This window comes from Geotrypetes seraphini, chromosome 18 (assembly GCF_902459505.1).
Source record: "Geotrypetes seraphini chromosome 18, aGeoSer1.1, whole genome shotgun sequence".
In the NCBI taxonomy this organism is placed as follows: domain Eukaryota; kingdom Metazoa; phylum Chordata; class Amphibia; order Gymnophiona; family Dermophiidae; genus Geotrypetes; species Geotrypetes seraphini.
The window spans coordinates 38048609-38075243 of NC_047101.1; the positions used below are offsets into that span (position 1 = coordinate 38048609).

The 26635-nt window shown below is 43.4% G+C and overlaps 1 protein-coding gene across 4 annotated transcripts; it reads right to left on the minus strand.

Moving 5' to 3' along the window:
• Positions 1 to 13383: 13383 nt before the first annotated feature.
• Positions 13384 to 25498, minus strand: PTTG1 (PTTG1 regulator of sister chromatid separation, securin). Of its 4 annotated transcripts, none has more exons than XM_033927775.1 (6): positions 25399 to 25498; positions 24620 to 24721; positions 21684 to 21889; positions 17489 to 17564; positions 16131 to 16292; positions 13384 to 13535 (listed from the first exon to the last, which is right to left on the minus strand). In XM_033927775.1, exons 2-6 carry the CDS (start codon positions 24708 to 24710, stop codon positions 13456 to 13458), a joined length of 615 nt encoding a protein of 204 aa, XP_033783666.1. In that variant the 5' UTR covers positions 24711 to 24721; positions 25399 to 25498; the 3' UTR covers positions 13384 to 13455. The 4 variants fall into 4 exon arrangements, with proteins under 4 accessions (XP_033783666.1, XP_033783665.1, XP_033783667.1 ...); XM_033927774.1 differs by having other exon boundaries at positions 25340 to 25497; XM_033927776.1 differs by having other exon boundaries at positions 24620 to 24717; positions 25340 to 25464.
• Between the last annotated feature and the right edge of the window lie 1137 nt (positions 25499 to 26635).

Sequence of the window (26635 nt, forward strand, 5' to 3'; positions counted from 1 at the left end):
GAAAGCCAAAGCACGTTTACAGTCCAGAGTATGAAGAGCTGATTCTCCAGAATGAGAATGAGGCTTTGGAAAAAACACTGGAAGTACAATAGATTGGTTGAGATGAAATTCAGAGACCACCTTAGGCAGGAATTTCGGATGAGTGCGAAGGACCACTTTGTCATGATGGAACACTGTGAAAGGTAGATCCGCCACTAAGGCCTGAAGCTCACTGACCCTGCGAACAGATGTGAGGGCCACCAGAAAAACCACTTTCCAGGTGAGAAACTTAAGAGGAGCCTTGTTGAGAGGCTCAAAAGGAGGTTTCATAAGCAGAGAAAGGACAACATTGAGATCCCAAACCACTGGAGGAGGTTTGAGAGGAGGGTTGACATGAAAAAGTCCTTTCATAAATCTGGAAACCACAGGATGAGCAGAGAGAGGTTTCCCTTGTAGAGGCTGATGGAAAGCCGCAATAGCACTCAGGTGGACTCGTATAGATGTAGACTTGAGACCAGACTGAGACAGGTGTAGAAGATAGTCCAATACAGAGGATAGGGAGGCTCGCTGAGGCTCCTTGGAATTGGAAACACACCAGGAAGAAAATCTAGTCCATTTCTGGGAGTAGCATTGACGAGTAGCAGGCTTCCTGAAAGCCTCCAAGACATCCCTCACCGCCTGGGAAAACTGGTGAGGAGTTACATTGAGAGGAACCAAGCTGTCAGGTGAAGAGACTGCAGGTTGGGATGAAGTAGTGATCCTTGATGCTGAATAAGTAGTGAAGGAAACACTGGAAGAAGGACCGGCTCCCTGCTGCTGAGTTGAAGCAGAAGGGAGAACCAAGGTTGCCTGGGCCACCGAGGAGCTATCAGAATCATGGTGGCCTGGTCGGATCTCAACTTGACCAGAGTCTTTTGAATGAGAGGAAATGGAGGAAACGCATACAGAAAGCGATTCCCCCAATCCAGTATAAAGGCATCTGCCTTGAGGCGATGAGGGGTGTAGATCCTGGAGCAAAACTGAGGCAGTTTGAAGTTGTGGGGGGCCGCAAAGAGGTCTATCTGAGGCATCCCCCATTGGGCAAAGATCTGATGAAGGGGGTTGGAATGGAGGGTCCATTCGTGAGGCTGGAGGAGACGACTCAAGTTGCCTGCCAAGACGTTGTCCTTCCCCTGAATGTAGACAGCTTTGAGGAAGGCGTTGTGGCGAACCGCCCAATCCCAGACTCTGAGAGCTTCCTGGCAGAGGGAGGATGAGCCTGTGCCCCCTTGCTTGTTTACATAGTACATGGCGACCTGGTTGTCTGTGCGAATGAGGACCACCATGTCGTGAAGCAGATGTTGAAAAGCTTGAAGAGCATAGAAGATGGCCCTGAGCTCTAGAAGATTGATCTGATAGAGTCGGTCCGCATTGGTCCAGAATCCTTGAGTGCGAAGCCCATCCAGATGAGCCCCCCATGCATAGGTCGAGGAATCGGTTGTGAGAACCTTCTGGTGGGGAGGAGTGTGAAACAGCAAACCTCTGGATAGATTCGAAGAGGTCATCCACCAAAGTAGAGACTGCCGAAGAGCAGGAGTGACTACGATGTGTCGAGACAATGGGTCGGACACCTGGGTCCATTGAGAAGCCAGGGTCCACTGAGGAATCCTGAGATGGAGTCTGGCAAAGGGCGTCACATGAATTGTAGAGGCCATGTGGCCCAGGAGGACCATCATGTGTCTCGCTGAGATGGTCTGGCGAGAAGACACAGACTGGCAGAGATGAAGAAGAGCATCCAAGCGCTGAGGCGGAAGGAATGCTCGAAGCTGAATGGTGTCCAGGACCGCCCCGATGAAGGGGAGACACTGGGAAGGCTGTAGATGAGATTTGGGGAAGTTGATCTCGAAGCCCAAATTCTGCAGGAAGCAAATCGTGGCCGAGGTCGCCGAAATGACCTCTGGGGCAGACGGGGCCTTGAAGAGCCAGTCGTCGAGGTAGGGAAACACCTGAAGACCCTTGTTCCGGAGTGCAGCGGCCACCACCACCAGACACTTCGTGAAGACTCTGGGAGACGAGGACAGGCCGAATGGAAGCACTCGATACTACAGATGTAGATGTCCCACCCGAAATCTGAGGAACTTGCGGGAGGCCGGATGAATGGGAATGTGCGTGTAGGCTTCCTTGAGATCCAGAGAGCATAACCAGTCATTCTGCTCGAGGAGGGGGTATAGAGAAGCAAGGGTCAGCATGCGAAACCGCTCCTTGACCAAGAACTTGTTGAGGACCCGAAGGTCTAGAATGGGACGGAGGTCGCCCGTCTTCTTCGGGACGAGAAAGTACCGGGAGTAGAAACCCCGGTTGTGCTGGTCCACCGGGACCGGCTCGACGGCCCGAAGCCGGAGCAAAGCCTGAGCTTCCTGAAGAAGAAGGGCGGTCTGCGTCAAGTTGGAAGGATACTCTCTTGGAGGGTGGTCCGGAGGGACCCGATGGAATTGAAGAGAGTATCCTTCTCTTACGATGGAAAGGACCCAGAGGTCGGTGGTAATAGCCTCCCATCGATGATAAAAATGGTGGAGGCGACCCCCGATGGGAAAAACAGGAGGATGCAGAACGAGGTCGGTTATGCTCCCTGGAATAGCGTCAAAACGGCTGAGTAGCCTTTGGTGCAGCCGGCGTCTGGGGTTTCTGCTGAGCCTTTTGGGGAGGCTGTCTCTTCGCCGGTTGCCTCGCAGCAGGAGTCTGCCGTGGAGTGTAGCGCCACTGATAGATCAAGGGCGGTCTAGAAGGTCGAGACTGTTGAGGCTTCGGCTTAGGCCGAAGGATAGATTGGAAAGACTTCTCATGGTCTGAAAGTTTTTTGGTAACAGTCTCGATTGACTCGTCAAACAGATCCGCACCCGCACAAGGCACATTGGCAAGCCTGTCCTGGAAGTTCGGATCCATGTCAATCGTTCGAAGCCATGCCAAACAACGCATGGCCATGGAGCAGGCGGCAGCACGTGCCGAGAGTTCAAAGGCATCGTATGAGGATTGCATCAGTTGAAGACGCAGCTGGGAGAGTGAGGCTACCACCTCCTCGAACTCAAATCGAGCCTGAGAATCGATGAAGGGAGTAAACTTTCGCAGCACCGGCAAGAAAAACTCCAAATATGAAGAAAAGAAGAAATTATAATTGAGAACTCGAAGCCATCATCGAGTTCTGGTATATTCTTCTACCGAACTTATCCATTGTTCTGCCCTCTCGTCCCGGTGGCACAGAGGCATAGACTTGGGAGGGATGAGAACACTTCAGGGAGGATTCGACCAGCAGGGATTGGTGGGAGAGTTGAGCCCCCTCAAACCCCTTAGAAACATAGAAACATAGAAATTGACGGCAGAAAAGGGCTATAGCCCATCGAGTCTGCCCATACCAATGACCCACTCCCTGATTCTTACTCTCCTAGAGATCCCACATGAATATCCCATTTTCTCTTGAAATCTAACACGCTGCTGGCCTCAATCACCCTTTGAGGCAGCTCGTTCCAATGATCTACCACCCTTTCAGTGAAGAAGTACTTCCTCGCATCACCCTGAAATTTCCCTCCCCTGATTTTCAGCGAGTGTCCTCTGGTTACTGAGGGCCCTATAAGACTGAAGATATCATCTTTCACCTCTATACGCCCAGTAATATACTTAAAGGTCTCAATCATGTCCCCTCTCTCCCTTCGCTCCTCCAGTGAGTACATCCGCAGTTTTTTTAACCTTTCTTCATACGTGAGTTCCCTGAGCCCCAAAACCATCCTGGTAGCCATTCGCTGAACCGACTCAATTCTCAACACATCTTTTCGGTAGTGTGGTCTCCAGAATTGAACACAATACTCGAGATGAGGTCTCACCATGGATCTGTACAGCGGCATTATGACTTCAGGTTTTCTGCTGACAAAACCCCTACGGATACAGCCCATCATTTGTCTTGCCTTGGACGATGCCTTCTCCACTTGATTGGCAGCCTTCATATCGTCGCTAATGATCACTCCTAAATCACGTTCCACCGTGGTCCTGGACAATGTTTCACCATTTAGTGTGTAAGTTCTGTGTGGATTTTTGCCTAGGTGCATTACTTTACATTTTTTAGCATTGAAGCCCAGCTGCCAAGTTGATGACCACTGTTCAAGCTGTCTTAGGTCCTGCGTCATAAAGTCAGGCACACTGCTTTTGCCAACTATGTTGCATAGTTTGGCATCGTCGGCAAACAGTGATACTTTTCCTCTAAGTCCTTGGGTCAAATCTCCTATGAATAAATTGAATAGAATCGGCCCTAAGACGGAGCCCTGAGGTACTCCACTCATCACTGCTGACGTTTTGGAGGGGGTACCGTTTACCATCACCCTTTGAAGCCTACCATCTAGCCAATCCCTTACCCATGTTGTGAATGTATCCCCTAATCCCATCGATTTTAGTTTGTTCAACAGCCTGCGGTGTGGAACGCTATCAAAAGCTTTGCTGAAGTCCAAGTATATCACGTCAAGGGACTCACCGGCATCCAGATGACTGGTCACCCAATCAAAGAAGTCAATCAGATTAGATTGGCAGGACCTTCCCCTGGTGAATCCGTGTTGCTGTGGATCACGTAGATTTTCTTCATCTAGAATTTTGTCAAGTTCCTGTTTGATCAGTGTTTCCATGAGTTTGCACACTATGGATGTAAGACTCACCGGTCTGTAATTTCCTGTCTCCGTTCTGCAGCCCTTTTTGTGGAGTGGAATTACGTTAGCTGTTTTCCAGTGATGGACAATGCGATATCTTGCATCCAATTTGCTCGGGACCGCAGGAATCGAGTACAGCGTCTCAAAACATCTCATAAATGTCTGATCCAGCAATTTATGAAGAGGAAGCCGAAGAGACTCAGCAGGAGGATGAGGTAAGTGCATGGTGTCGAGATACTCCTTCTAATACCGAGACCCAGTGTCCAAAGTAACATTCAAGTCATCTGCCATTTGACGGAGAAAGGAAGAAAAAGACAACTGGTCTGCCAGTACCGGCCTCCGAGACGGACTGGATGAAGTGGAAGCCTCAGGATCCATAGAGACTTGAGTGACAGGGAGAATAAGAGGTAGATGGTTCCTCGTACTCCGGCCCCTCCGGGGGCGACAAATCAGAGGAAGAGTATCCCAGACGTGGCAGCTTCTTCTGTGGCGAAACCTCAGAATGGCGTGAGGAGTGCCGAGATGAGTGCCTGGATCGATGCCCCTCCCGGTGCCTGGAGGGAGAGCGAGAATGGCTATACTTCGCATGGTCCCCTGAAGCTTCCAGTGAATGAATAGGACTGGAAGCAGTAGAGCAAAGGGGCGGGATGGAGGCCGCCTCACGTGATGCAGCCCAGGCCTGGTATGGAGTGCGAAAGAACTCTTCCTGAGATTTACTATGCCCAGGGCTTCAATTACCAATCGGGGGAACAGCGCTTTGTTGGCGCGGAGGCGTAATGGGCTCTAAAGGAGGCATGTCGCTAATGGAAGCCCACCTCGAGGGACCGGCCGCCCTTCGCCGCTCCTCCTCGTCAAGCAACGAGATCGATTGACGAGGAGGAGGAGGGGCGGTCCGCCCCCTGGGACCGGGACCGGAAGGTCACCCTGGATGGAGGCGATTAACCTGGGTCCCATAGTTTGCATGAGCTCGACAAACTGAGCTTCAAGCAGGGATTGAAGCGAAGCCGATATGGGGGGTTCTGCACCGAAAGGGGGTCCCCAGCACGGTCTTCGCGCTCCTTTGTGGTCGAGTGCTTCTGCTTGGAAGCTTTCGGCACCTTAATGACCACAGGTGGAATAGTGGAGGGAAGTACCTGAGTCGAGGAGACGGGGACAGGCACCGGCGCCGAACTCGGGGCCGAAACCGGAGTAAACGAAGCCGGCTTCAGAAGGCCTGGAGTAGCAGGAGTAGCAGCTGGCTTCGCATGGACAGGCGAAGCGGCCGATGACGTCGAAGCCGAAGGTTCTTTAGCAGCTTCCATCTTAAACATCGACTCCCATAACAGACAGCGCCGCTTAAACGCCCGCGCTGTAAGGTGGAACAAGGCCAGCACGATTTCGGGAAATGTTCTGGACCTAGACACTGCAGGCAGCGTCGATGCGGGTCCGTCAACGAAATCGCGCGCTGGCACTTGCTACACTTTTTAAAACCGGTGATTGGCCGGGACATAGGCCGAAAAAGCTCCGCTGCAAGATCGAAGGAGCTGGGCCTGAGCCACGTGGCCGACCCGGCCGACTCGCCGGAAGAAAAAAATTTTTTTTTTAAGAATAAAGAAAGAAAATACACGATAAGGAGTAAAAGAAACCCAAAATCGCGGAAATTAGAAGGCAAAAACGGGAATTCAGTCAGCGCAGAAATGAAGTAAACTTCAGCTCTGCGGAAAGAAAAGAACTGAGGAGACACGCCCGGACCATCGGGCGGGAAGGCACTGGCGCATGCGCGGTGCGGGCATCTCAAAACTTCTAAGTTTCTTCAAGCAAGACATGCTTGTGAGACGTCCGTATCGGGGCTCTGTCGGCTGACATCACCCACTAGTGAGAATACCTGCCTGCTTGTCCTGGGATAACATTCGATACTCGTGTTCCTTGTTCTTTCTGCCTAAATGCATTACTTTGCACTTTTCCACATTAAACTTCATCTGCCATTTCTCCGCCCAGTCTTGGTAATGGACATCTGAGTTCCAAACCAAGCAGGTCTCTGAGACCCTTTATCCTCCTTTCTCATTCCAGATATCCTTCTGTCGGATTCTTTGTACGAGTGTCCTGTCATCCAGCCCAGCCAGTGGCGTAGCGAAGGTGAGTAGCACCCCTCTCCCGCGTCCCTCCCCGACACCTCCCCCCCACAGCGCATGTGCCCCTTTCCCTTCCTTGTACCTCTTTCATTTTCCCGGTGTGAGCAGCATCACAAACATGCCACCCGCGTCATGTCTACTCTTCTTCTGATGTCCCTTCCTAGGTGCGGGACCCAGACATGACATCTGAGCGAGCCGACACCGATGCACTCAGCAAGGTCGCGATGCTGCTCATGACAAGAAAATTAAAGAGGTACGAGGGAAGGGAAGGGGGGAATGCGTGCGGAAGAGGGTCGGGAAGGAACGGGGTGGCGAGAGGAGTACAAGTGCCAGCGCTCCCGCCAAGATGGTGCCCTTACTACACCACTGTTTCTTGCCCTAAGTAAATTTAATCATCACGTAGGCACACTTATTGTTCGGTGCCACATCCTGTGGCAAACCCATTCATTCTGAAGTCAGCCTCCTAGCTTCAGGGTCATATCTATTATTATTATTTTAGATTTATTAAGTGCCTTTTTATGAAGAGATTCACCCAAAGTGGTTTACAATCAATAGTAATTTTTTGGACCCCAGTTCGTTTACAAAAGTTGGATAGTTCAAAGTCTAAGTCTAATAGATGTTGGCACTGTCATCTTGAAATAGGGACACTGGATCACTTGTTTTATTGTCCCTTGATACTCAATTTTTGGAAATCAATATGGGGACAAATTAATGATACTTGAGGTCTCGATACCATTATCTTATCATGTGGTCCTATTTGGGACAATGTTGAAAGCTAAGAATCCAATAGACAGTTATAAAAGCAGACTTCTTATGATTATGTCAGGGGTGGCCATGCAACTGATAACCAGAAATTGGAAGAATTGGGACAGATTACATTTTTCTGGGGCTCATAATCAAAAGAGAAAAACGTCCAAAAAACGGCCTAAGTAGGCACTTGGACGAACATTGTCAAAATACGTCCAAGTGCCGATAATAAAACCAGGATTTTGATGTATTTATAAAGGACCTAGGCCTTCAGTGCCGCTGAACGACCAGAGCTAAACGGGGTGTTTCAGGAGGAGTGTCGAGGGTGGGAATTGGGTGGGACGTGGGCCGGCTTAGACTTAGTCATACTGCATGTATAACCAAATGTTTTACAACACAGCATAGACGAAACTTGGACGTTGTGACTTAGACCATTTAAAACATGGTCTAAGTCACAAAAACCAACCTAAAGTGACCAGATAAGCACTGCAAACACATAGTACAGACCTACACACACTACCCCAGTGATCACCGACCCCCCCCTAAAAATCGTAATCACAACTTTTAAATTCTGCTTCCAGAACATCAGCACTTGGCAGCCTGGCATAGGAAAGCCTAGTTGTACTGCACAGAGGCATCTTATGTGGTATTGGGAATGGGTTAGGGACCCATGCAGAGGAGGACCCATGCCCATAAGCTACTGTAATGACTGCATTGATGGTGAAACATGTGCACTCCCCTAAAAAAACCCAAAACCCTTATGTACTGCCCTATAAGTGGCTCCTGCAGCCATAAGGGCTATTGGGGTGGTAGATAGGTGGGTCTAGGAGATTCTGGAGGTGGTTTTGGGGGGCTTACCATTACCTACAAGGGAGCTGTAGTTAGATGATTACGTGGCACCCTTTTTGTAAAGTTCACAGCAGTTCCCTGTAAGGTAGTCCACTGTTTAGGTGCCCTGTGTGGGTGTCCTGTCCATTACTTTGTAGACCCCTCCCACATCCAAAAGGTCTGTTTCTAAGTGTTTTGGATTTGGATGAACATTTGGACGAAAATGTAGTATAAAGATGGACGATTTAGCGATCTGGACAATCAGGTGGCTGGACGTATAGATAGATGATTTTCAAAAACAAATATTTTTTGAAAATGTGTCCTACGCTGTTTTTTTTACTTTGTACTGTCAGTTTTGGTTCGTGGCCCCCACCAATTTATGGTGGTAGGGGTTAAGTAAAACACGCACTGACAGACGCCAGGTCCCAGGTTCAGTTCCCTCACAGATGACTCACCAGAAAGTAGAATAAAGAAGGCATAGCCAGAGGTGTTTGCATAAAGAATATATTATAGAAATAGTCTTACAGAAAAGCAATATTTATAATCATTACAATTAAGCATTACAATTAAATAGAGAGCATAGCAGTTTCCCTGCCTTACAGAGTTCAGAGGCAAAGAGGGACATAGAAGCTTGCAGTTCTAGGAAGAGCCAGAGAGAGAGAAAAGGGGGATGGTCTAAGCTTCGTGTTCCTTAGATAAAGGGAAGGATAGACAGAGAGGGCGAGCCAAGACAGAATCAGAGTGCCAAGCAAAGAGCCAAGAGATAGCTAGAGAGAAAGAGAGAGAGAGGGCCAAGACCCCTCTCCTGATAGCTTGATAGAAAAAGAGAGATATATGTGTGTTGCAGAGAGCAGGCTTTTATACCTTGGCTCAATATAGAAACCTGTAAGCCCCAGTATCTTTCTGTTTAGAATTTGTAAACTGTTTGAAACAATGGTTAATTTAATTGCTAAGGAGGGTGAGATACCTGCAAGCATGGTGATGGGGTTAAGTCTCTGGCTTGATCTGTGCACCATTGTCCTAAGCACCCTCTTAATCAGACAATAACACCTTTTAGCTAGTCATGATTCAATCAGGGATACTTAAAACAGTTTCCCTGCACTAAGGGTCTATCTGCCTTCCCATGCCAGAGTCAGATTGATATAATTTCCCATAGGCCTCTAGGCCGACATGTACGACTTGTGACTTAGACGAAAACGGACTTAGACTTTCCTTTCGATTATGCCCCTCTCTGTTTCTATTATAGATACGACAGAATGAATGTAGAACAATTGGGAAATAATAAAGAAACATTTGTCAAACAAAAGACTGATTAACCTTTAATTCCTTTAATTAATTTCTACACACATCCAGGGAGGGTGAGAGGGAGGGTGAGGGGATTAACTTACTATGGGCTCCTTTTACTAAGGTGCACTAGAGTTTTAATGCACGGAATAAAGTGCGCTACATTGCCGCGTGCGCTAGACCTTAACGCCAGCATTGAGCTGGCGTTAGATCTAGAAGCGTAGCGCGTGGTAATTTCCTGCATGCGCTAAAAACGCTAGCGCACCTTAGCAAAAGGAGCCCTATATTTCTTATTTGTTTGATGATAAGTGCTGTTATTTGTATTATCCGATTGTATATTTTGTTAGCGCTTTGTATAAGTTTTGAAAATGAATAAAGATTTACCAAAAAAAAAAAAGTAATCAGGTTCTCTTAAGTATTTATGCACGAGAGGTGCTTTCTTGAACTCACTGTGGAAGAAATGACATTGCAGTGGACAAATTTATTTGCTTTTATCTCTTAGGTGTCGTCATAACTGCTGCTAGATCATGGATTGTCTGAATCATTTACTTACACAAAATCCACTTGTAATGACTGTGGATCAATACCTTAGAAGCAATCTCCTGTCTGTCTATCTCCAGGTATATCGCAGCTTACTGACTGCAATGCATGCCTTATTCATGTCCTTCTCTGTCATTTATTTACTCGGTATATTAATGGGCAGTCTTGAAACCATATTTATCTGTGACTGAGTTCAAAGAAGCGTGGGATGAACACAGAGGATTTAGAATCAGATATTGAACTAAGGCCAGTACTGGGCAGACTTGCACGGTCTGTGTCTGTATATGGCCATTTGGGGGAGGATGGGCTGGGAAGGGCTTCAATGGCTGGGAGGGTGTAGATGGGCTGGAGTAAGTCTTAACAGAGATTTCGGCAGTTGGAACCCAAGCACAGTACCGGGTAAAGCTTTGGATTCTTGCCCAGAAATAGCTAAGAAGGTTGGGCAGACTGGATGGACCATTTGGGTCTTTATCTGCCGTCATTTACTATGTTACTATCTAACTTGGACCATCTTTTACTAAACTAAACTATCCTAGAAATCCTCTCTCTACTGTATGTCAAACAAAACACCCCAAAGAAATTTTATACATGAGCTCAATAACTTTTGGTGGCATTCTGTATGTCATATATATAAAATGGAACATACAATAGCAACACAAAAAGGATATTTTGGTAAATTTCAGAAGATATGGGGACCATTAACAGATTTTTGTAATGAATGATAAACTTTTCCCAAGATAAGATATTTGAATAGAGGGGAAATATGGGGGGGGGGGGTATTTTTATTATTTCATTATATATGAATAAATCAATAGTTTCATTGTAATAGTACTTGTTTGTAATATTGTGAGGGGAGGGAGGGAAGGTTTTTCTATTTAATAAAAATAGTTTAAATATTAGGTTTATTATACAATATTTAAAATATAGAATAATTTGTAATGAAATGTTATACTTAAAGTATTATATGAGAGTTAATCAAGTGTGTATTTATAAGTTCATATGAATTTATCTGCTACACTTGTAATGTGCAAAAATGAATAAAGAATTTAAAACATGAGCTTGATAGGAAAATTTTGTATAAGCCAATATATAAACAACAATACTTAATTTCCCAAATATCAAGTGTGGTTATCTTTTTGAAAATTGATCAATGGCCACAAAGTGAGAAAAATAAAGCATAAGATGGACCCTTGTGAGCAAGGATTGGAGAAGGGTAGTTATATACAGAAGAGAAAGATGCAATGCTAGATTTTTACCACATGATGGTGACAAGTGACCACTACACAAAGAATTACAGCTAAACTCACATCTGGTTCTATGTTTAATAGGATTCTAGGAAAAGTTTGAAGACTAATTTATTACATCTCTTACTGCAAGGTGACATCTCCTTATGCCTGATGAACAGTACAAAAAATGAAGGAATTCTGCAATATTGAATGGTATAAATTGAACTGAGGCTGGTACTGGGCAGACTTGCACAAAGAGAATGTCCGGGGGGGGGGGGGGGGGGGGGGGGGGGAGGAATTTGTCCCCATCCTGTCTGCACAGAATCTGCCCGAACCCATCCACAGAAGTCTTGAATAGCTATTTTATATTGAAATCATTTTACTAAAGTATAAAAATGAACATTAAGCTGTACAACCGTCATAAATAGAAATTACATTAATTATAATAATTCTTTAATAAATTGCAATTCTATTCTGATTATCCTTAAGAAATATTATATTTTGTACTTCGCTGATCGTCCAGCTCTTTGATGTAAACCGCTGAGAAGTTGTCAGATTGTGGCGGTATAGAATAAAGTTATTTTATAACTCACAAATACAGAAAAAGGATCAACATAACCCGCCTCCCCTCAAAATATCCCCTTCACTATCAGGAAAACTGAATGCTACATAGAAAATTCATCCTAACAGAATACCTTGGTCACACACACAGAACATAAATGGCAAATACATAATAACTGACCAAAAATTATAAACATAAGTTAAATTAAAATCCCAAGAAGTCAAATTAAAATCCCAAGAAGTCACATCTTACATATAGTACAACACTAAAGAAATAGATTTTCTCCTATACTGTGCAAAATATAAAGATCACACATGCCAGGGATGGTGTTAAGCCAAGGAGTGCAATTAGGACAACTGTCCCCTGGCTAGAGAAAGCCTTAAGCCTGCTGGAAGCTGAAGATGGTATGGGATAGTAGAGGGCTTTGGGGGTCCCCTCCCAAATTTCTGCCCTGGGCCCTAACCATGTCTAACACCAGCATCGGCGGGATAAACATTTCAGTTCTTATATATTCTAATCATAAAATAGAAAATAAAGGTATTTTTCTACCTTTTGTTGTCTGGTCATTATTCAATTCAAGTTAGTCCCAGGCGCTGGTTTCTGTTTGTCTTCCGATACCTCTCTTGCCAGGGTCTCCTGCCTATTTGACATTTTCTTCTTTCTCCGTGCTCACCATCCATCTTCCATTTCTCTCCTCCCCTTCCCTACCCCCAAAAGGTCTGGCATCTTTCCTTTTTTTGTCTCCATCCCCGCAGGCTAACATTTTTCTAATCACCAATTCCTCTCTCATGCATATTTATTGTGGATATCCTGAAAACCTGACCTGGCTCCAGCTCTCGAGGACCGGAATTGCCTACCCCTGTCCTAACATATTACAATATATAAACAGTTTTAGGGTAAAAATAGTGTTTGAGAGAGTATATGACCCACTGAGACTATAACTTATATTTTATTTTTTTTATGGAAGATCTCAATGTGGATTGGTAAGTCAGGTAAGCGAGAAGCGCTCAATGCTTCAACCCTTGTTTGAGCAAAAACTCAATACATCACACCATCATGGCGTCTACCCACTTTTGTATGAGAATAAAGTGTAAACCACACCAAATTAAATGTGAGCAGGGCACATAGAATCTCATAAAGCACAATATGCTGCAAAGCCCTGAAAATTATGTAAAGGACTTCTCAAAAGGAGCGCCAATTAAGGCTAATCCAGCTCCAGATGATCTGCCACATTGGTAGTGTTTTACATCTCTGCTCATCTTATCCAGACCTGTGTGAGATTTCTCTTTGATTTAGTTATTCAGTGTTTGAAAAATCTATAAGCATTGAGTTCTGCTGTTCTCCTGCTTTTTAAAAAATATTTTCAGTAGTTATCCCTGACACTTCACATCGCTGGTAAGCTTAGTGTTCTAGTAAAAGCCAAATTAAGGTGAGCACTACAATTCAAAATATTAAGACAACTTTTATTAAAGAATAAAAACAATTAATGCTATCCATGATTTAGAAAATCACTTCTACAGTTCACACAAGGGAGGCAAGTCCACTGTCATTTCTTCCAGCGTAGGTAGGAGAAACAGATCAGACTGTAGACAATCTAAAGAGAGAGGGGGGGGGGGAAGACAAATAAAAAAATTCAGTTCTTAATGCCAAATTGGATGGGTCTAGTACAAGTAGGTGCTGAAAAGTTCTCAGCCCAACCACCCAACTTCCTAAATTCTGAGTGGTAATTTTTATTTTTTGAGTGCCAATTTGCAGAAACAAAATTCTAAGTTTTGACATTATTTCAGATCATTGATTGAACGATATCCACCTCATTCTCTTCTTGGTTGGGCTGAGAACTTTTAGGTATACTTGAGGGAACTGTTTAAGAAAGGCTTTCGAGGTCTGCTGTACCAATTTTACTCTTAAAAATGAAATGGAAGACAATTTTCTAGAAGCACCCGATTAATCTGGTACTCATGAGGAAGAGCTATGCAGTTTGGGCATTACTGGGGGACATCCCTTGGAACTTCAGGTACAAGCTAAAGTGCAGCTAGCACTGATATTATTGAATATACTTCCCCCCCCCCCCCCCAAGCTCATAAGGAGCATGCCACTTAAATTGAAAGTCAAAACTGTTGGGGAAAGACCACCTAAGAATTACAGCCACACTTGTGGCTAGAACATAACCAATACTATTAACGTTTGCCTTCAGGGAAATTAAGGGTTTGAGGGTGAGGTCTAACATGACTAGCTGGATGCACAAGTTCTATTTGGTAATATGACCTGGAGATTGGAACAGGATGGATGCTCAGGCAATCATGAAGACTACATATATGGAATCAAGGGTATCTACGGGTATTTCACTGAAGATTATCAACAGGTCCACATTTTCAGGATTCTTAATGGATCGGGGGAGGGTTGGATTTCTATTAATATATATGAATGATAAGATATTATATTCATGTGGTATATTTTCTGTTTATGGAAGTGGGAGGGGGTGGGGATATATCTTTTTGTTGTATGATATGGTAGATTTTCAAGTGATATTGTATTCTAATTGTTTGATATTTACTGTACACTTGTGAATTATAAAATGAATAAAGAATTAAAAAAAAACAAAACAAGGATTCTTAATGAGTATGCAGGTCTATTACCACCATTATATGCAAAATCTCATGTATATTAGGGATATCCTGAAAAGGGCTGCCAATGGATCAGGTTGAAGACCACAAGTGAATAGCAAGAGTACCCTATCACTGGTCCATTCTATCAGCAGGAGAAACTGCCTGGAAGCTGGTTGCAGGTAAACAGATCAAAATGTTCATGTTCCCAGATAGGTGGAATTGGATTAAGTATTTCAGGCCCCCTCCCATTTGCAAATGGCCTATAAGTTGCAATTTAAGTGATTTAGCCATTATGAAATAGCAAAGAACTTCTTGTACGAACTGGTTGATTCAAGTATTACATCAGGATGCTTTGTCATTTAGACCTTCTCATCGAGGCTAGTGGCTCCATAGGGCCTGGATTAGGTGCTCACCTTCAAACCTCTGCTCAAAGCTGGTTGCAGCCAGGTACAGGAGATAAAAACATTCTACATATGTTGTAGGAACTGCATACTTCCTCCCCACAAGAAGTCAGGTCACAAGGAAATCACAAAACTACAGAGCTTTTTCACTGTACTGCAGTTAAGAGCTACGTTATTATGATTCAAAGTACCACACATTAATAGCATGAAAAGTTTATATTTTGAAAAGAGACTATAAAGCCCTATGTAAGACGCTTTTAGTTTATAAAATGTTTAATAAATAAAACAAAACCACCTTTGGACAAAGTGTGAAGTCTCATTTAACCATCTGCACACAGTTGGTATTCATATCAAACTATACATAGGAATGGTCCAGCCTAGAGGATAATTTTGACAGTCTGTCCAAATTAGATTGTAAGCTCTTCTGAGCAGGGGCAGTCTATTGCTTGTTAAATGTACAGCAATGCCTATGCCTTTCAGCAGTATAGAAATGTTAAAATTGTAGGAGTAGTTGGTAGCAACTTTAGGTACAGTAAACTACTCAACTCTTGCCCAACAGGGATGAGGCACATGATCTGGTATGGAGGAGTGCTACTGCCCCCTGCTGGACCATTAATACTATGGAGGAGCTGTCAGATTTTTGGCTGTAGTAAAACATCCACGTGAAGCAATTAAAGAGACGTGGTATGCTATTGTTTTGTGCCATTTGTGAAATTTTTAATTTGTAACAGTTGATAGAACACAGTAAATCAAAGATCAATATGAGGCGTTTGGCTACTCTTCCCCCTCCCATAGTGCTTGCTAGAACCAGTCTAGGAATCCTGCACGTTCACAGCTCATGAAGGAGCATTGAGCTGGTTGGAACTACAGCAATAGCATGTTATGAGAACACCTGCATTCAGGTTGGACCCAGACTATTTTAGTCTAGCCAGGGCAGCTACAAACAAAGGGGACCCTAAGTAGCCAAGATCGTAGGGCTGTAAGTAGGGTTGGACTGAGCAGTGTCCAAAATAGCTGTTGGAAAAGCTAACATGTAGATTCAGAACATGTTGGTCAACATCACACCAACTAGGTTCATCTTTGGGAGCTTTTGCTGCCTCACCACTGAGGTTGACGGAATCATTTCCTATGAGGAAAGGCCACAAAAACATAATGGTTTCCTGTCATCTGCTTTTGACCTACCTACATCCCAGATCATTGATGAAGGCATTTTCATAGGTGAAGGGACCATGTTCACAATTTTTTCATGTTGTTCCTTCTCCTTTTCCAGCACAAAAAGTGGAAGGCCAGCCAGATTCAAGTGACTGAGCTTGTGTTCTTCGGGAACATCGAAACATTCAAAGTCTATTAAAAGGGTAAAAAAAATAAGCAAGTCACTTTAAGCATAGCCCTGATCTAGGTATTTAATCCATTAGTCCAAGCCATATAAGTTGTGTGTATAAAGCATTTTAGTGCCTAACAAGATTAAAATAGCGACAGGTGCTATAGTTCCAGCCTCATCCCCCACCCCCAAATCAAAGTATGTGGGCCAGTTAGCTTAGACCAAGCTTTCAGAATTGTCACTGCTGAAAAGAGCACCTTCTTGGCCATCTTCTTAAGAACTGCCAGAGACAATATGTACAGAAATCTAGTACAGTGGTACCTCGGTTTACGAGTGCACCAGTTTGCGAGTGTTTTGCAAGACGAGCAAAACATTCGCTAAATCAGCACCTCGGAAACTGAGCTTGCCTCAATTTGCGAACAGCGCACCCCACAATCTGGCACACTTCGTCTACATCGCACCCCCCCCCAATCTGAAATCCCCCAGCACCCACCCGAACATGCTGCTTACTCCCATCTGGCCACCAGCACCAACGCACAAGACATGCCGATGCCCGAAGATCTGCGTTTTCTTTGCTGGGCCTTGAGCATCTGCGCATGCTCAAGGCCTTCGAGTTCACGCTCTGAGATTATCGGAGAGCGCGTGAACTCGAAGGCCTTGAGCATGCGCAGATGCTCAAGGCCCAGCAAAGACGACGACGCAGATCTTCGGGCACCAGCACGCGAGCTGGGGGGGGGGGGGGTGGGGGGTGGAACATATTAAGCGAGTTTCCCTTAGTTCCTATGGGAAAACTCACTTTGATATACAAGTTTTTTGGTTTACGAGCATGCTTCTGGAACGAATTATGCTCGTAAACCAAGGTACCACTGTAACTAGAGCAGTGATCCAGAGTTTCAGTCCCTCTTGCACCTACCCCCCTTTTTTTTTTTTTTTACATCTCCCTCAGTAGAGCCTAAGGCCCTTATGCTACATTGTATTTAGAGGCTGACCACCAAATTTTGGTTTTAGCACTAAAACTGCCTGAAAATTGAATTCAGCTTAGTTTTGGCTGAAACAAAACTCCTCCCCATCAGCCCTTTTACCTAGGCAGGAGTGACCCCGGGGGTGGGGGCAAAACCTACATGCATCTTATACAGTTTTCAGTTGAAATCATGCAGTGATAACAGGAAGAAGTTGCATCCGAGACTGGCAGCTCAATGAGGTTGTGAGCTTCTCTTACCTGAAGGGTCATAAGGAATGAGCTTTTCGATTTCTGGATAGTTCTCAGTGCTCTTGTCACAGCAATTGGTGGTTTTCTAAATGATCAAGGAAATTTAGAAATGTATTTGATTAATACATATTTTTTTGTTTTAAAACCCTATCCACCAACAACTTACATTTCTTTGAGATTCTCGGGGAGAGCGGGAGCCAGAAGGCCTTGAGCATGTGCAGATGCTCAAAGACCAGCCCAGGCAAGATCTTCAGGCACCAACACATTCTGTGAGTTGGTGCTGTGTGCCAGTGCCAGATCAGGGTAAGGGCTTGTGTTTGGGCGGGCGATGCCAGTTCGGAGGGGCGCTTGCAAAATCAAGTCACCACTTGGTCCATAAAGCTCTATGCAACAAAAAAAAACCAAGTCTGTCTCATAGATGCTGCCCTTGTGGTTTTTATTCTCCAAGACCAAAAACGTGTCCATTGAGAGGCAGAAATTTGGTGCCCTAGCTCAATGCTCCAAATATCCCTGAGTATTAGATAAGAAAGGGGGGAGGGATTATGATTGATAATAGATAATGTTACATTTTACAGGATGGGTGGGGGGTGGGGCTTTTATAAGTATTTATTTGAAGTAATAAAAATAAGCATGTCAAATGATAAATTAATGTATTTCTGAATAATTATTGTACACTTGTTGGAGTTTCTGAAAATGGAAAAATTTATTAAAGAATATGGGTGGGAGGGGTGGGACTTTTATATTTATTTATTTCAAGTAATACAAATAAGATTGTCAAGTGATTAACGTATTTTGTGTATAATTTTTGTACACTTGTTGAAATTTATGAAAATGAATAAAGATTTACAAAAAAAAAAAAGTCAACACTTGGTTTGTGAGGCACAATTTGCTCATCTTGCAAAACTCTCAAACCTCCCTGCAAAACTCTGTACCTTCATAAAACTGTGGATTCAGGAACCGGGGATTTAAAAAAAAAAGTCCACAGAATTATGGGGACGTGATTAAACATTAGAATCTCAGTTATCTGGTCTCTTCCTACACCCCTCCCCAGGAACTCAGGTAAAATTATTCATCTGTACCTTTCTCCAAGACCAAATTTCTCAAACACAAAAAGGTTATATAGATAAGGTTAAGAAGATTTGGGGACCATTAATAGATTTTTGCAATGAATGATACAATTTTCCCATAATAAGATAGATAAGAGGGGGGATGGGGGTTTATTTTAATCATCTTATAATATAAATAATTTATCAATATATCTTGTTGTATTATATGCAGTTGCATAAGGAAGGGGAGGGGATGGGTTTATAATTGAGAAATAGTTGATATACTTATTAAATATTATATACTGCTTCAAGATTATAGTAAAAGATTATATAATGATACGTTATATATATAGTAATGTATGAAGGAATATCAAGTGTGTACGTAATGAAATTGTATAAATTTAAGTGATACACTTGTTTAAGTTTTTTTATTCATTTTTCACATAACATCTGTACCTTTCTCCACTGCCAACTCTAAACTGTCCCATCTTGCTGTGCTGCATGCCTAGAAGAGCCTTGTCAATATTGTATGTCATGCTTTCTGGCCCTATTCAAATCCAGGCAAAAAGCCCACCTTAAGGGACTAAGGTATTAGAAAGCTCATTTAAATACCAATGTTTTAATCATTTCCATTGCTCCTTAATCTCTTGTAAATCCTGTTTGTAAAAAGAGATTATGTCCTTACCTTGATAATATATCTTTTCCAGTAGATAGATGAGACATCCTAGACATGTGGGTTATCTCCCAATGGCCGCATACCATATGCAGATTTTTTTCTGCGATTACTTCACTGGGAACTCTAGCACCACCTGTAGTTAGTACCCAAGGTCAGAGCTCCAAAGCAAAGATGTGAAGTAGGGACCCCAATGGGAACATTACCAAAATCAACTGAGAACAAACTCCAAACAGCTAGCAAAGGCATCAAAAGGAACTCAAGACAAACCCCTGCATACACATATATACGTCTTCAAAACCCTGAAGGGCTGATTGGCATCCAAGAACAATTTGAAGCATAAACAAAATGGCAAGTGCAGAAAGGACAGGGCGGGAGTTTAGAATGTTTCACCTATCTACTGGCCGTTGGCTGATGCCACCTCCCCCACGTGTTTTTCAGGTTCCTGGTAGCCAGCGGGCACATGAAGCAGGAGTGATCTTCCTGCCCTCGACTCACAGCAGCTAATCAACCAGCGGTCTTGAACGGTGCAGGAGGACAGAAGATCACTCCTGCTTCATGCGCCCTATGGCTACCAGAAACCTGAAAAGCACTTGGGGGAGGTGGAATCAGCCAGCAGCCTTGAATGGAGCAGGAGGGCAGAAATATTGCTCCTGCTCCGTGCACCAGCTGACTACCAGGGACTCTAAAAGGTACATGGGGAGGTGTGGTTGTCAATTTCAGCAGACAGGAGGCAGAATGGATTCTTTCCGTCCCATCCATGAGTTGGGGGTGCATGGGGGGGTATTTGGCTGGGACGGAAGACCCCTCATATCCCAGCCCTCCACTGGAACACTGGGAGGAAGGGAGATGGTACAGTGAGGGAGGACAGGACACTGGGTGCAGATCCTGGCAGGGCACTTGAATATTAAAACCCCTATCATATTTGAGTCAACAATTTTTCCTCCTTTTGGGGGGGAAAAATGGAGGTCTCAACATATTCAAGTATATATAGTACATCAGCACTATAAGGACCTCCCATCAACTTTACATAGGCGTCACAGGTAGCAAACAGGTAGCCAAGCCCATATCAAATGGGACAAATTGTTTTAAGCAAAGCTTTTCCTAACTTACAAGATTTGTTCATAACTCCTCTGAGCTTGTTCAGTACCGTTTGTTCAGTACCCATGGAACTAGTGCTATTTTAATGTTAACTGTATAGTATCCCCAGAAATCTTGCAGGGCAAAGTCCTATAAGTAGGTGAGCTTACCAGAGGTACAAGCATATGCAGGCAGAGCCTTCAATACTCACAGGGTGGTTTCTGTGCCATGTAACATAGTAACAAGGCACCACAATGAAAAACAAGCCATAGCAAATTCTGCTAGCTGGATTGCTTTTCCTTATTCTAAAAAAGGTACATTATGCAGGGAACAAACTATTCCCACTTCATGCTCAGTTGCACAGCCAGTCTTTATTTCTAAATACAATAGACTCAGTTATCCGGCACCCATGAGGATTGGTGGATGCTGGATAACTGTAGTTTCAGGTTTCACTATTATCCCCCACCACGCTTGTAGGTCCAGCATCTGTTCTTCCCTTTCTCTCTCCCCCACCCAATGCCAGAAGCAGCAGAGCCGGTCCCCAACAACCCTTCCTCCTTCCCTCTGTTCCCCAAAACAGCAGAGCAACCAACCAACCCACCAACCCCCCCCCTCATTTCCTGAAGCAGCAGACCCAGTCTAATAACCCCCCTTCTTCAAAGCAACAGTAGCTGCCGGTGAACAGAGGAAGTGCTGATAAACAGGCTGCTTCCAGCCAGCCCCGGCAGGGTTTTTGCCACGTGGGAAGTGACATGGCAGAGGAAAGGACCTGCCAGGGCTGGCTGGAACAAGCCTGTTTACCGACACTTCTTCTGCTCACTGGCTGCCACTACTGCTTCATGTGAGCAAGTGAGGGAGGAGGGATGGGTTGTCAGGACCAGGTGCATGCTGCTTCAGGAAGGGAGGAAAATTTTTGTGGCTGTCATGATGCTTCGGGATGCCTCTGGGGCACGACTTTGTACGTTGTCTGAGGAGCGCAGGAGACTTTTTTTACCAGTTGGTCGAATACCAGTTAATTGAGATTCTACTGCACCTCCAAGCCTAACTTTCAGAAGAAAGCACTGGGTGTCCTAGCCTAGTTTTACTGCTGTTCTAGACAATTTTATTGTTACAGTACACTCAACATCTGTTCTAAAGGCTCATGAGTACTTTTACCCCTAGAACTCTTTCTGGGAGGAAAAAAAGGAGTTCAAACTGCTGTATTAGTCTCGAGAAAACCAGATTCTGTACAGTTCACTGAAATAACTGGATAGACCGAACTGATTTAGAAGTAGGCTGTCAGTTAGAACCTTGGGATCTTCCCCTACTCACTGGGGCCTACCTTTGAAGTGTAACCCAATGGAATGGCAACAACTCTTCCACTGCATTAAATACCGAGAAGTATGGACAGACATTACACGCTAACCTTTGAGGCTGTAGACAGCAGTCGTTTTGGTTTCTGAGGCACATTCTTCTTAGTAGTGGCTACAGTTGCTTTATTACATTCAGTCTGGTTATTGATGTTGCCCAAAGCTTTCCTTGCAGACTGACTCAAGCCAGATGCTGCTTTAAACACTTTCCCAGACCTTGGAGTCTGCAGATGAAACCTTTCAGGAACAGACTTCCCTTTAGCTAAACAGGAACAGGGAATGTGAGCCAAATATAATACGAGTACTGTTCAATAATTTGTTTAATACATAAAATAACTATATTTGTAAAATTGGTCAGTTTTCCAGAAGCCACCAGATAAACTTCCAGAAATGGTAAACTGTCAAGTGAAGTAATGTGGGAGATGACAAACTATTAAATCATATTATCACTGGCTACCTTGTTATGTGTAATACTTATATCCAGTGTGAAATCAATACATTTCCCACAATATATCACCTGGATCCAATGAGTTCTGTTCAATATATGGTTTTGTTTTTTTAAGGACGCCTCAGCCCCACCACTCCACCGCTGTAATGATTTGCTACTGCGGGAAGATTTTGTGGGGCCTCATCATTGGCTGTCCATATTTTAATCAATTTTATAACCGTGTTTCAAAAGTGCTCAAAATATCTTCAAAAAGGATTTTTTAGTATAAATGTTGAACTTTGTAAAAGGGTATAAATATTTACTTATCTCAGCCAACCTGGGAGTCAGACCCGACATGTTTCGTACTGTAAAAGTGCTGTTTCAAGGGTCTCCCGGGGCTGCCGCTGTCATCTTTAAGTCTCTTACATTTAGCGAGCCGCAATTTATATCTAAATCACTTATCCCATATAAACCCCAAAGATCTCTGCGTTCTTCCGATCAAAATTTATTAATTGTGCCCTCTTTGAAAATCATTGGAACGAGAAGAGCAGATATGTTTACTGTTGCAGGTCCACAATGGTGGAATTCCCTTCCCCAGTATATTAGAATAGAACGTGACATTTCAGCATTTAAAAAGTTTTTAAAAACTTACTTATTTAAGGATGCTTTTGATCTCTAAAATTCTAAATTTTTCAATTCTGTTTTAATTAATATTTACGAAGTGTGCTTTGAATAATTTTTACCCTACCTTTTGTACTTCCCTTTTTTTCTATACCCTTATTGTAACTCTACCCCCTTTCCTATCTCTCATGTTAGTCATTATTGGATTTTATTGTTATTATGCTAATGTTTTCTTATTGTATTATGTACATCGCCTAGAAATTTGAAATAGGCGATTCATCAAAAGTGAAATAAACTTGAAACTTGAACTATCCGACTCCTATTTCGTGTACGAAAGTGTTGTTTCTGAGACTATGTATGATTTTTCTTGTACACTTGTTGAATGATTAAAAAGGAATAAAGAATTTAAAAAAAAAAACACCCAATTTATATTTATTTATTTTAGTCACTCAAGTTTCTATACTGTTCTCCCAAGGGAGCTCAGAACAGTTTACATGAATTTAGTCAGGTACTCAAGCATTTTTCCCTGTCCAGGTGGGTTCACAATCTACCTAATGTACCTGGGGCAATGGGGGGGATTAAGTGACTTGCCAAGGGCCACAAGGAGCTTGAATCCACCACCTCAGGTTACTGAGGCTGTAGCTTTAACCACTGCGTCACACTCGCCCCCAACACTGAATCTACATGCGTTGTTGTCACTAAGCAAATCCTCAGATTACAGCCCCAGAGGAAATTTTGCTCTCCCCTGTGTCCCTCAAACAGCTTCTTTCATATGCTGGGATACTGTGCAGACATTAGGGTTACCAGATTTTTGTCTGGAGAAACCCGGCTACATGGCCCTGCCCCCCCCCACAAAGCCTCATCTTTGTTTTCTGACATCTGGCCCATGCCTGGTGGGTCTCTGAACATTCGCTGATGCATGTGATGCCATCCGTGCATACTCAGAGGTCCTCCAAATGCAGCCAGGAGGTCAGGGCTTTCCAAAAGTCAGATAAACTGCCAGGTTTTGGCATATCCATCCAAGCAAGAGTTTTGGCGAGTGCTTTAGTTGAATACTTTGTCATACTCTGTTAACATTTACACTAGAAACCAGCCAGCCTAATCCTCTTAGAAAACCCACTAGCTACAATCAAAATGCTCTAGAAGGAACCAAGTTATAATATAGGAATCATCCTAAGAGATTAAATGTCAAATGAGGTACTCTCCCTGTTAGTAGATACTTGCCCAGTTACCATCTTGTCACACCCAACGAAAAGCACCAAGATAACATAGATCTTTATTTATATACCGTGAAAGCCTTTCAGTTCAATTTGGGGCAATCAAATTTGGTGCCTATTTCTTGCTTTTTGTGCGGTCCATACTTCAATTCCCTCTCTGCATTGACTATGCCCAATGAAAATGCAGCTCAGCAAGTAACAAGGTTACTTATTTATTACGTCATTAAACCCACATTGCTTCTTGTGATCCTGGGCAAGTCACTTAATCCCCGGGTCTTTTCCAGATAAGCCCCGCCACTAATACAAAAAGTGCACGGGCGAAAACTTATGCCACGCCACCTTATAAATTATTAAACTATTGAAGCCCTCCAAGGAAATTATTCACATGATTTGAATAATGACTCGGGGGGGTTCAAGAGGGGGCGCCGCCCCCCCCTTGTATATCACTTTCCTCAAGTATTCACTTAGCATGGTGTTAACTAAAACTGTGGCGGGGGTTAACTTTTTGGCGGGGCTTATCTGGAAAAGATCCTAATCCCCCTATTGCCTCAGGTGCCTTTAGTGACAAGGAAAAATGCTGAAGCACCTCAATAAATTCATGTAAACCGCTCCAAGTGCCCCTAGGAGAACGGTATAGAAAAATAAAAGAAAAGGAGCCACACTTCCACCCTACTTTCCACCTTGCTTTGATTTCGAAGTTACACAAACTACAGCCAAGGTCACTTACAGGGTGCCGAAGGCAGCCTCAGCCGATCCTTGTTAGTCGTATTGATGCCAACCTCTCCGTTCTCTTTGTCTACGTAAATCAAAGTGGCCATGCTGAACCTGACTGAAAATAGAACAAAAGAGCTTGAGTAACAGAAGTCCTAAAAGCTAATATGTGAACCTTTATTTATTTATTTATTTATTTTTTATCTTCTTTATTCATTTTTAGAACTTACACCAAGTGTAACAAAAAGTACAATATAGATGGTGAATGATACTGAAAATTTTTCAAGTGATGTTGTATTATATTTGGTTGATATTTACTGTACACTTTTTTTTTTAATTCTTTATTCATTTTTGTATGTTACAACAAGTGTATCAAATTAAACTCATATAAAACTTAAAGATACACACTTGATTAACTCACATATTAACATCAAATTTAACATTTCATTAGGAAATTAGTATTCTATAATGTTAAATATTATGTAAGAAATCTAAATTTATATCATTCTTTATTAAATATAATAATCCCCCATCCCTCCCTCCCTACTGTACACTTGATGTAAGTTTAAAAATGAATAAAGAAATGAAATTAAAAAAAAAAAGTAACAAAAAGTAACATTTTACCTTGGATACAACGCTTGATTTTCTACAATAATCCAATTTATAAAGTTTATTCCACCCCCCTCCCACCACACATTTCAGCTTTTAAACAGTTACTTAGAAACATCACAACTACCTTAAAGGATAACACCGAGAGCACAAACAGGCAAAAATAAATCAGGCACTAGCTTTCACCTGCCCAAATTCAGACATTAACAGCGCAGCTCAGTCACACCCCAAAAGCCAGCAAGTAACTGAGCGCTCACGTGTTCGGCGCCAGCATTCAAACAACAGCCCGCTCTCTGATTGGCTGTCCGCCGCGCGTTTCCGCCTTTTTTTTCCCCAATTATTATTATTGTCCTCTAGCGATCTCACGCTCAGATTGGTTCCCTGAACGGTTTCCATGGTTTCTGATGTGGGGGGTGGGACTGAGATGCAGGCGGCGCTTGTCAACGGAATCAGTAGCGGCCTGCAGAGTGCTCGCGCGCGCTCCCTGGGCTTTGCCGGGTGCTGTTGCTCGTCCGCTGGCTGCGGATGGGAGCGCGAGGCGCGGAGTCGCGCAGGCTCCAAAGAAAGCCAATATCATTTAATGTTGACTTGATTGATTAGCAAAACATATATTATATACCCTGAAAGTACTGTCTGAATAATCTAACTCATTGGCCTTCAATCTCATTCCTTGGAACAGTAAATATCACTATTTGGGATGGTTTACCCTTAGCAGGGTCTTGCAGAAAAGTTTATTATTATTATCAAGTTTCAAGTTTATTTTAAAAAAAATTTTAAACCGCTTAATCAAATTTCTAAGCGGTGTACAATATAAAATTTACAGAAAAACAGATTAAAAATCAGGGGTAATAGATAAAACCAAAATAACTTAATAAAACACATAATAAGACAAATGGACTTACTTCAAACAATAGAAAAGAAAGGGAAAAACTACAATCGTAAAAGAGAAACAAAAAAAGAAAAATACAATAGCTAAGGGTAAAAATACAATAGGTTAGGTGAAAACTATTTGCTCCGAGACAGCCATGTTGGCTGGACTATGGAGTAGAGAATGACATGGGGACAACTCATTTTCCTGTCCCAGAGAGTTCTTTTCCTGTCACTGCCGCATTCCTGCAAGCTCTGTCCTCATCTGCACAAGTCTCAAACACTTCATAAATCATGTGTTCAAGGCTTGTGCGATTTATTATTTATTTTAGGTATTTATATACCACTTATAGCCTCAGTGGTTCACATTCAGGTACTTCAAACATTTTCCCTATCTGTACCACTGGGCAGAGTTTGCATGAATAGGATGGAGAAATTGAGTTCCTGCAGGTATGGGAAAAAATGTGTCATTCTCTACTGTGGAGCTTTTAAATGATTAGAATGGGCAGTGCAAGTTCTGCATCGAAGTCTTCATGGGAGCGATCCAGAGGCTAGC

Bases quoted from the DNA above. Each gene is read 5' to 3' on its own strand.
- PTTG1 (XM_033927775.1), bottom strand. From the start codon at position 24,710: ATGGCCACTTTGATTTACGTAGACAAAGAGAACGGAGAGGTTGGCATC. The intron at 21,890-24,619 runs GTAAGTGACCTT...GTTCCTGTTTAG, and splicing joins GAGGCTGCCTTCGGCACCCT to CTAAAGGGAAGTCTGTTCCT. The intron at 17,565-21,683 runs GTTAGCGTGTAA...TTGATCATTTAG, and splicing joins TGCTGTCTACAGCCTCAAAG to AAAACCACCAATTGCTGTGA.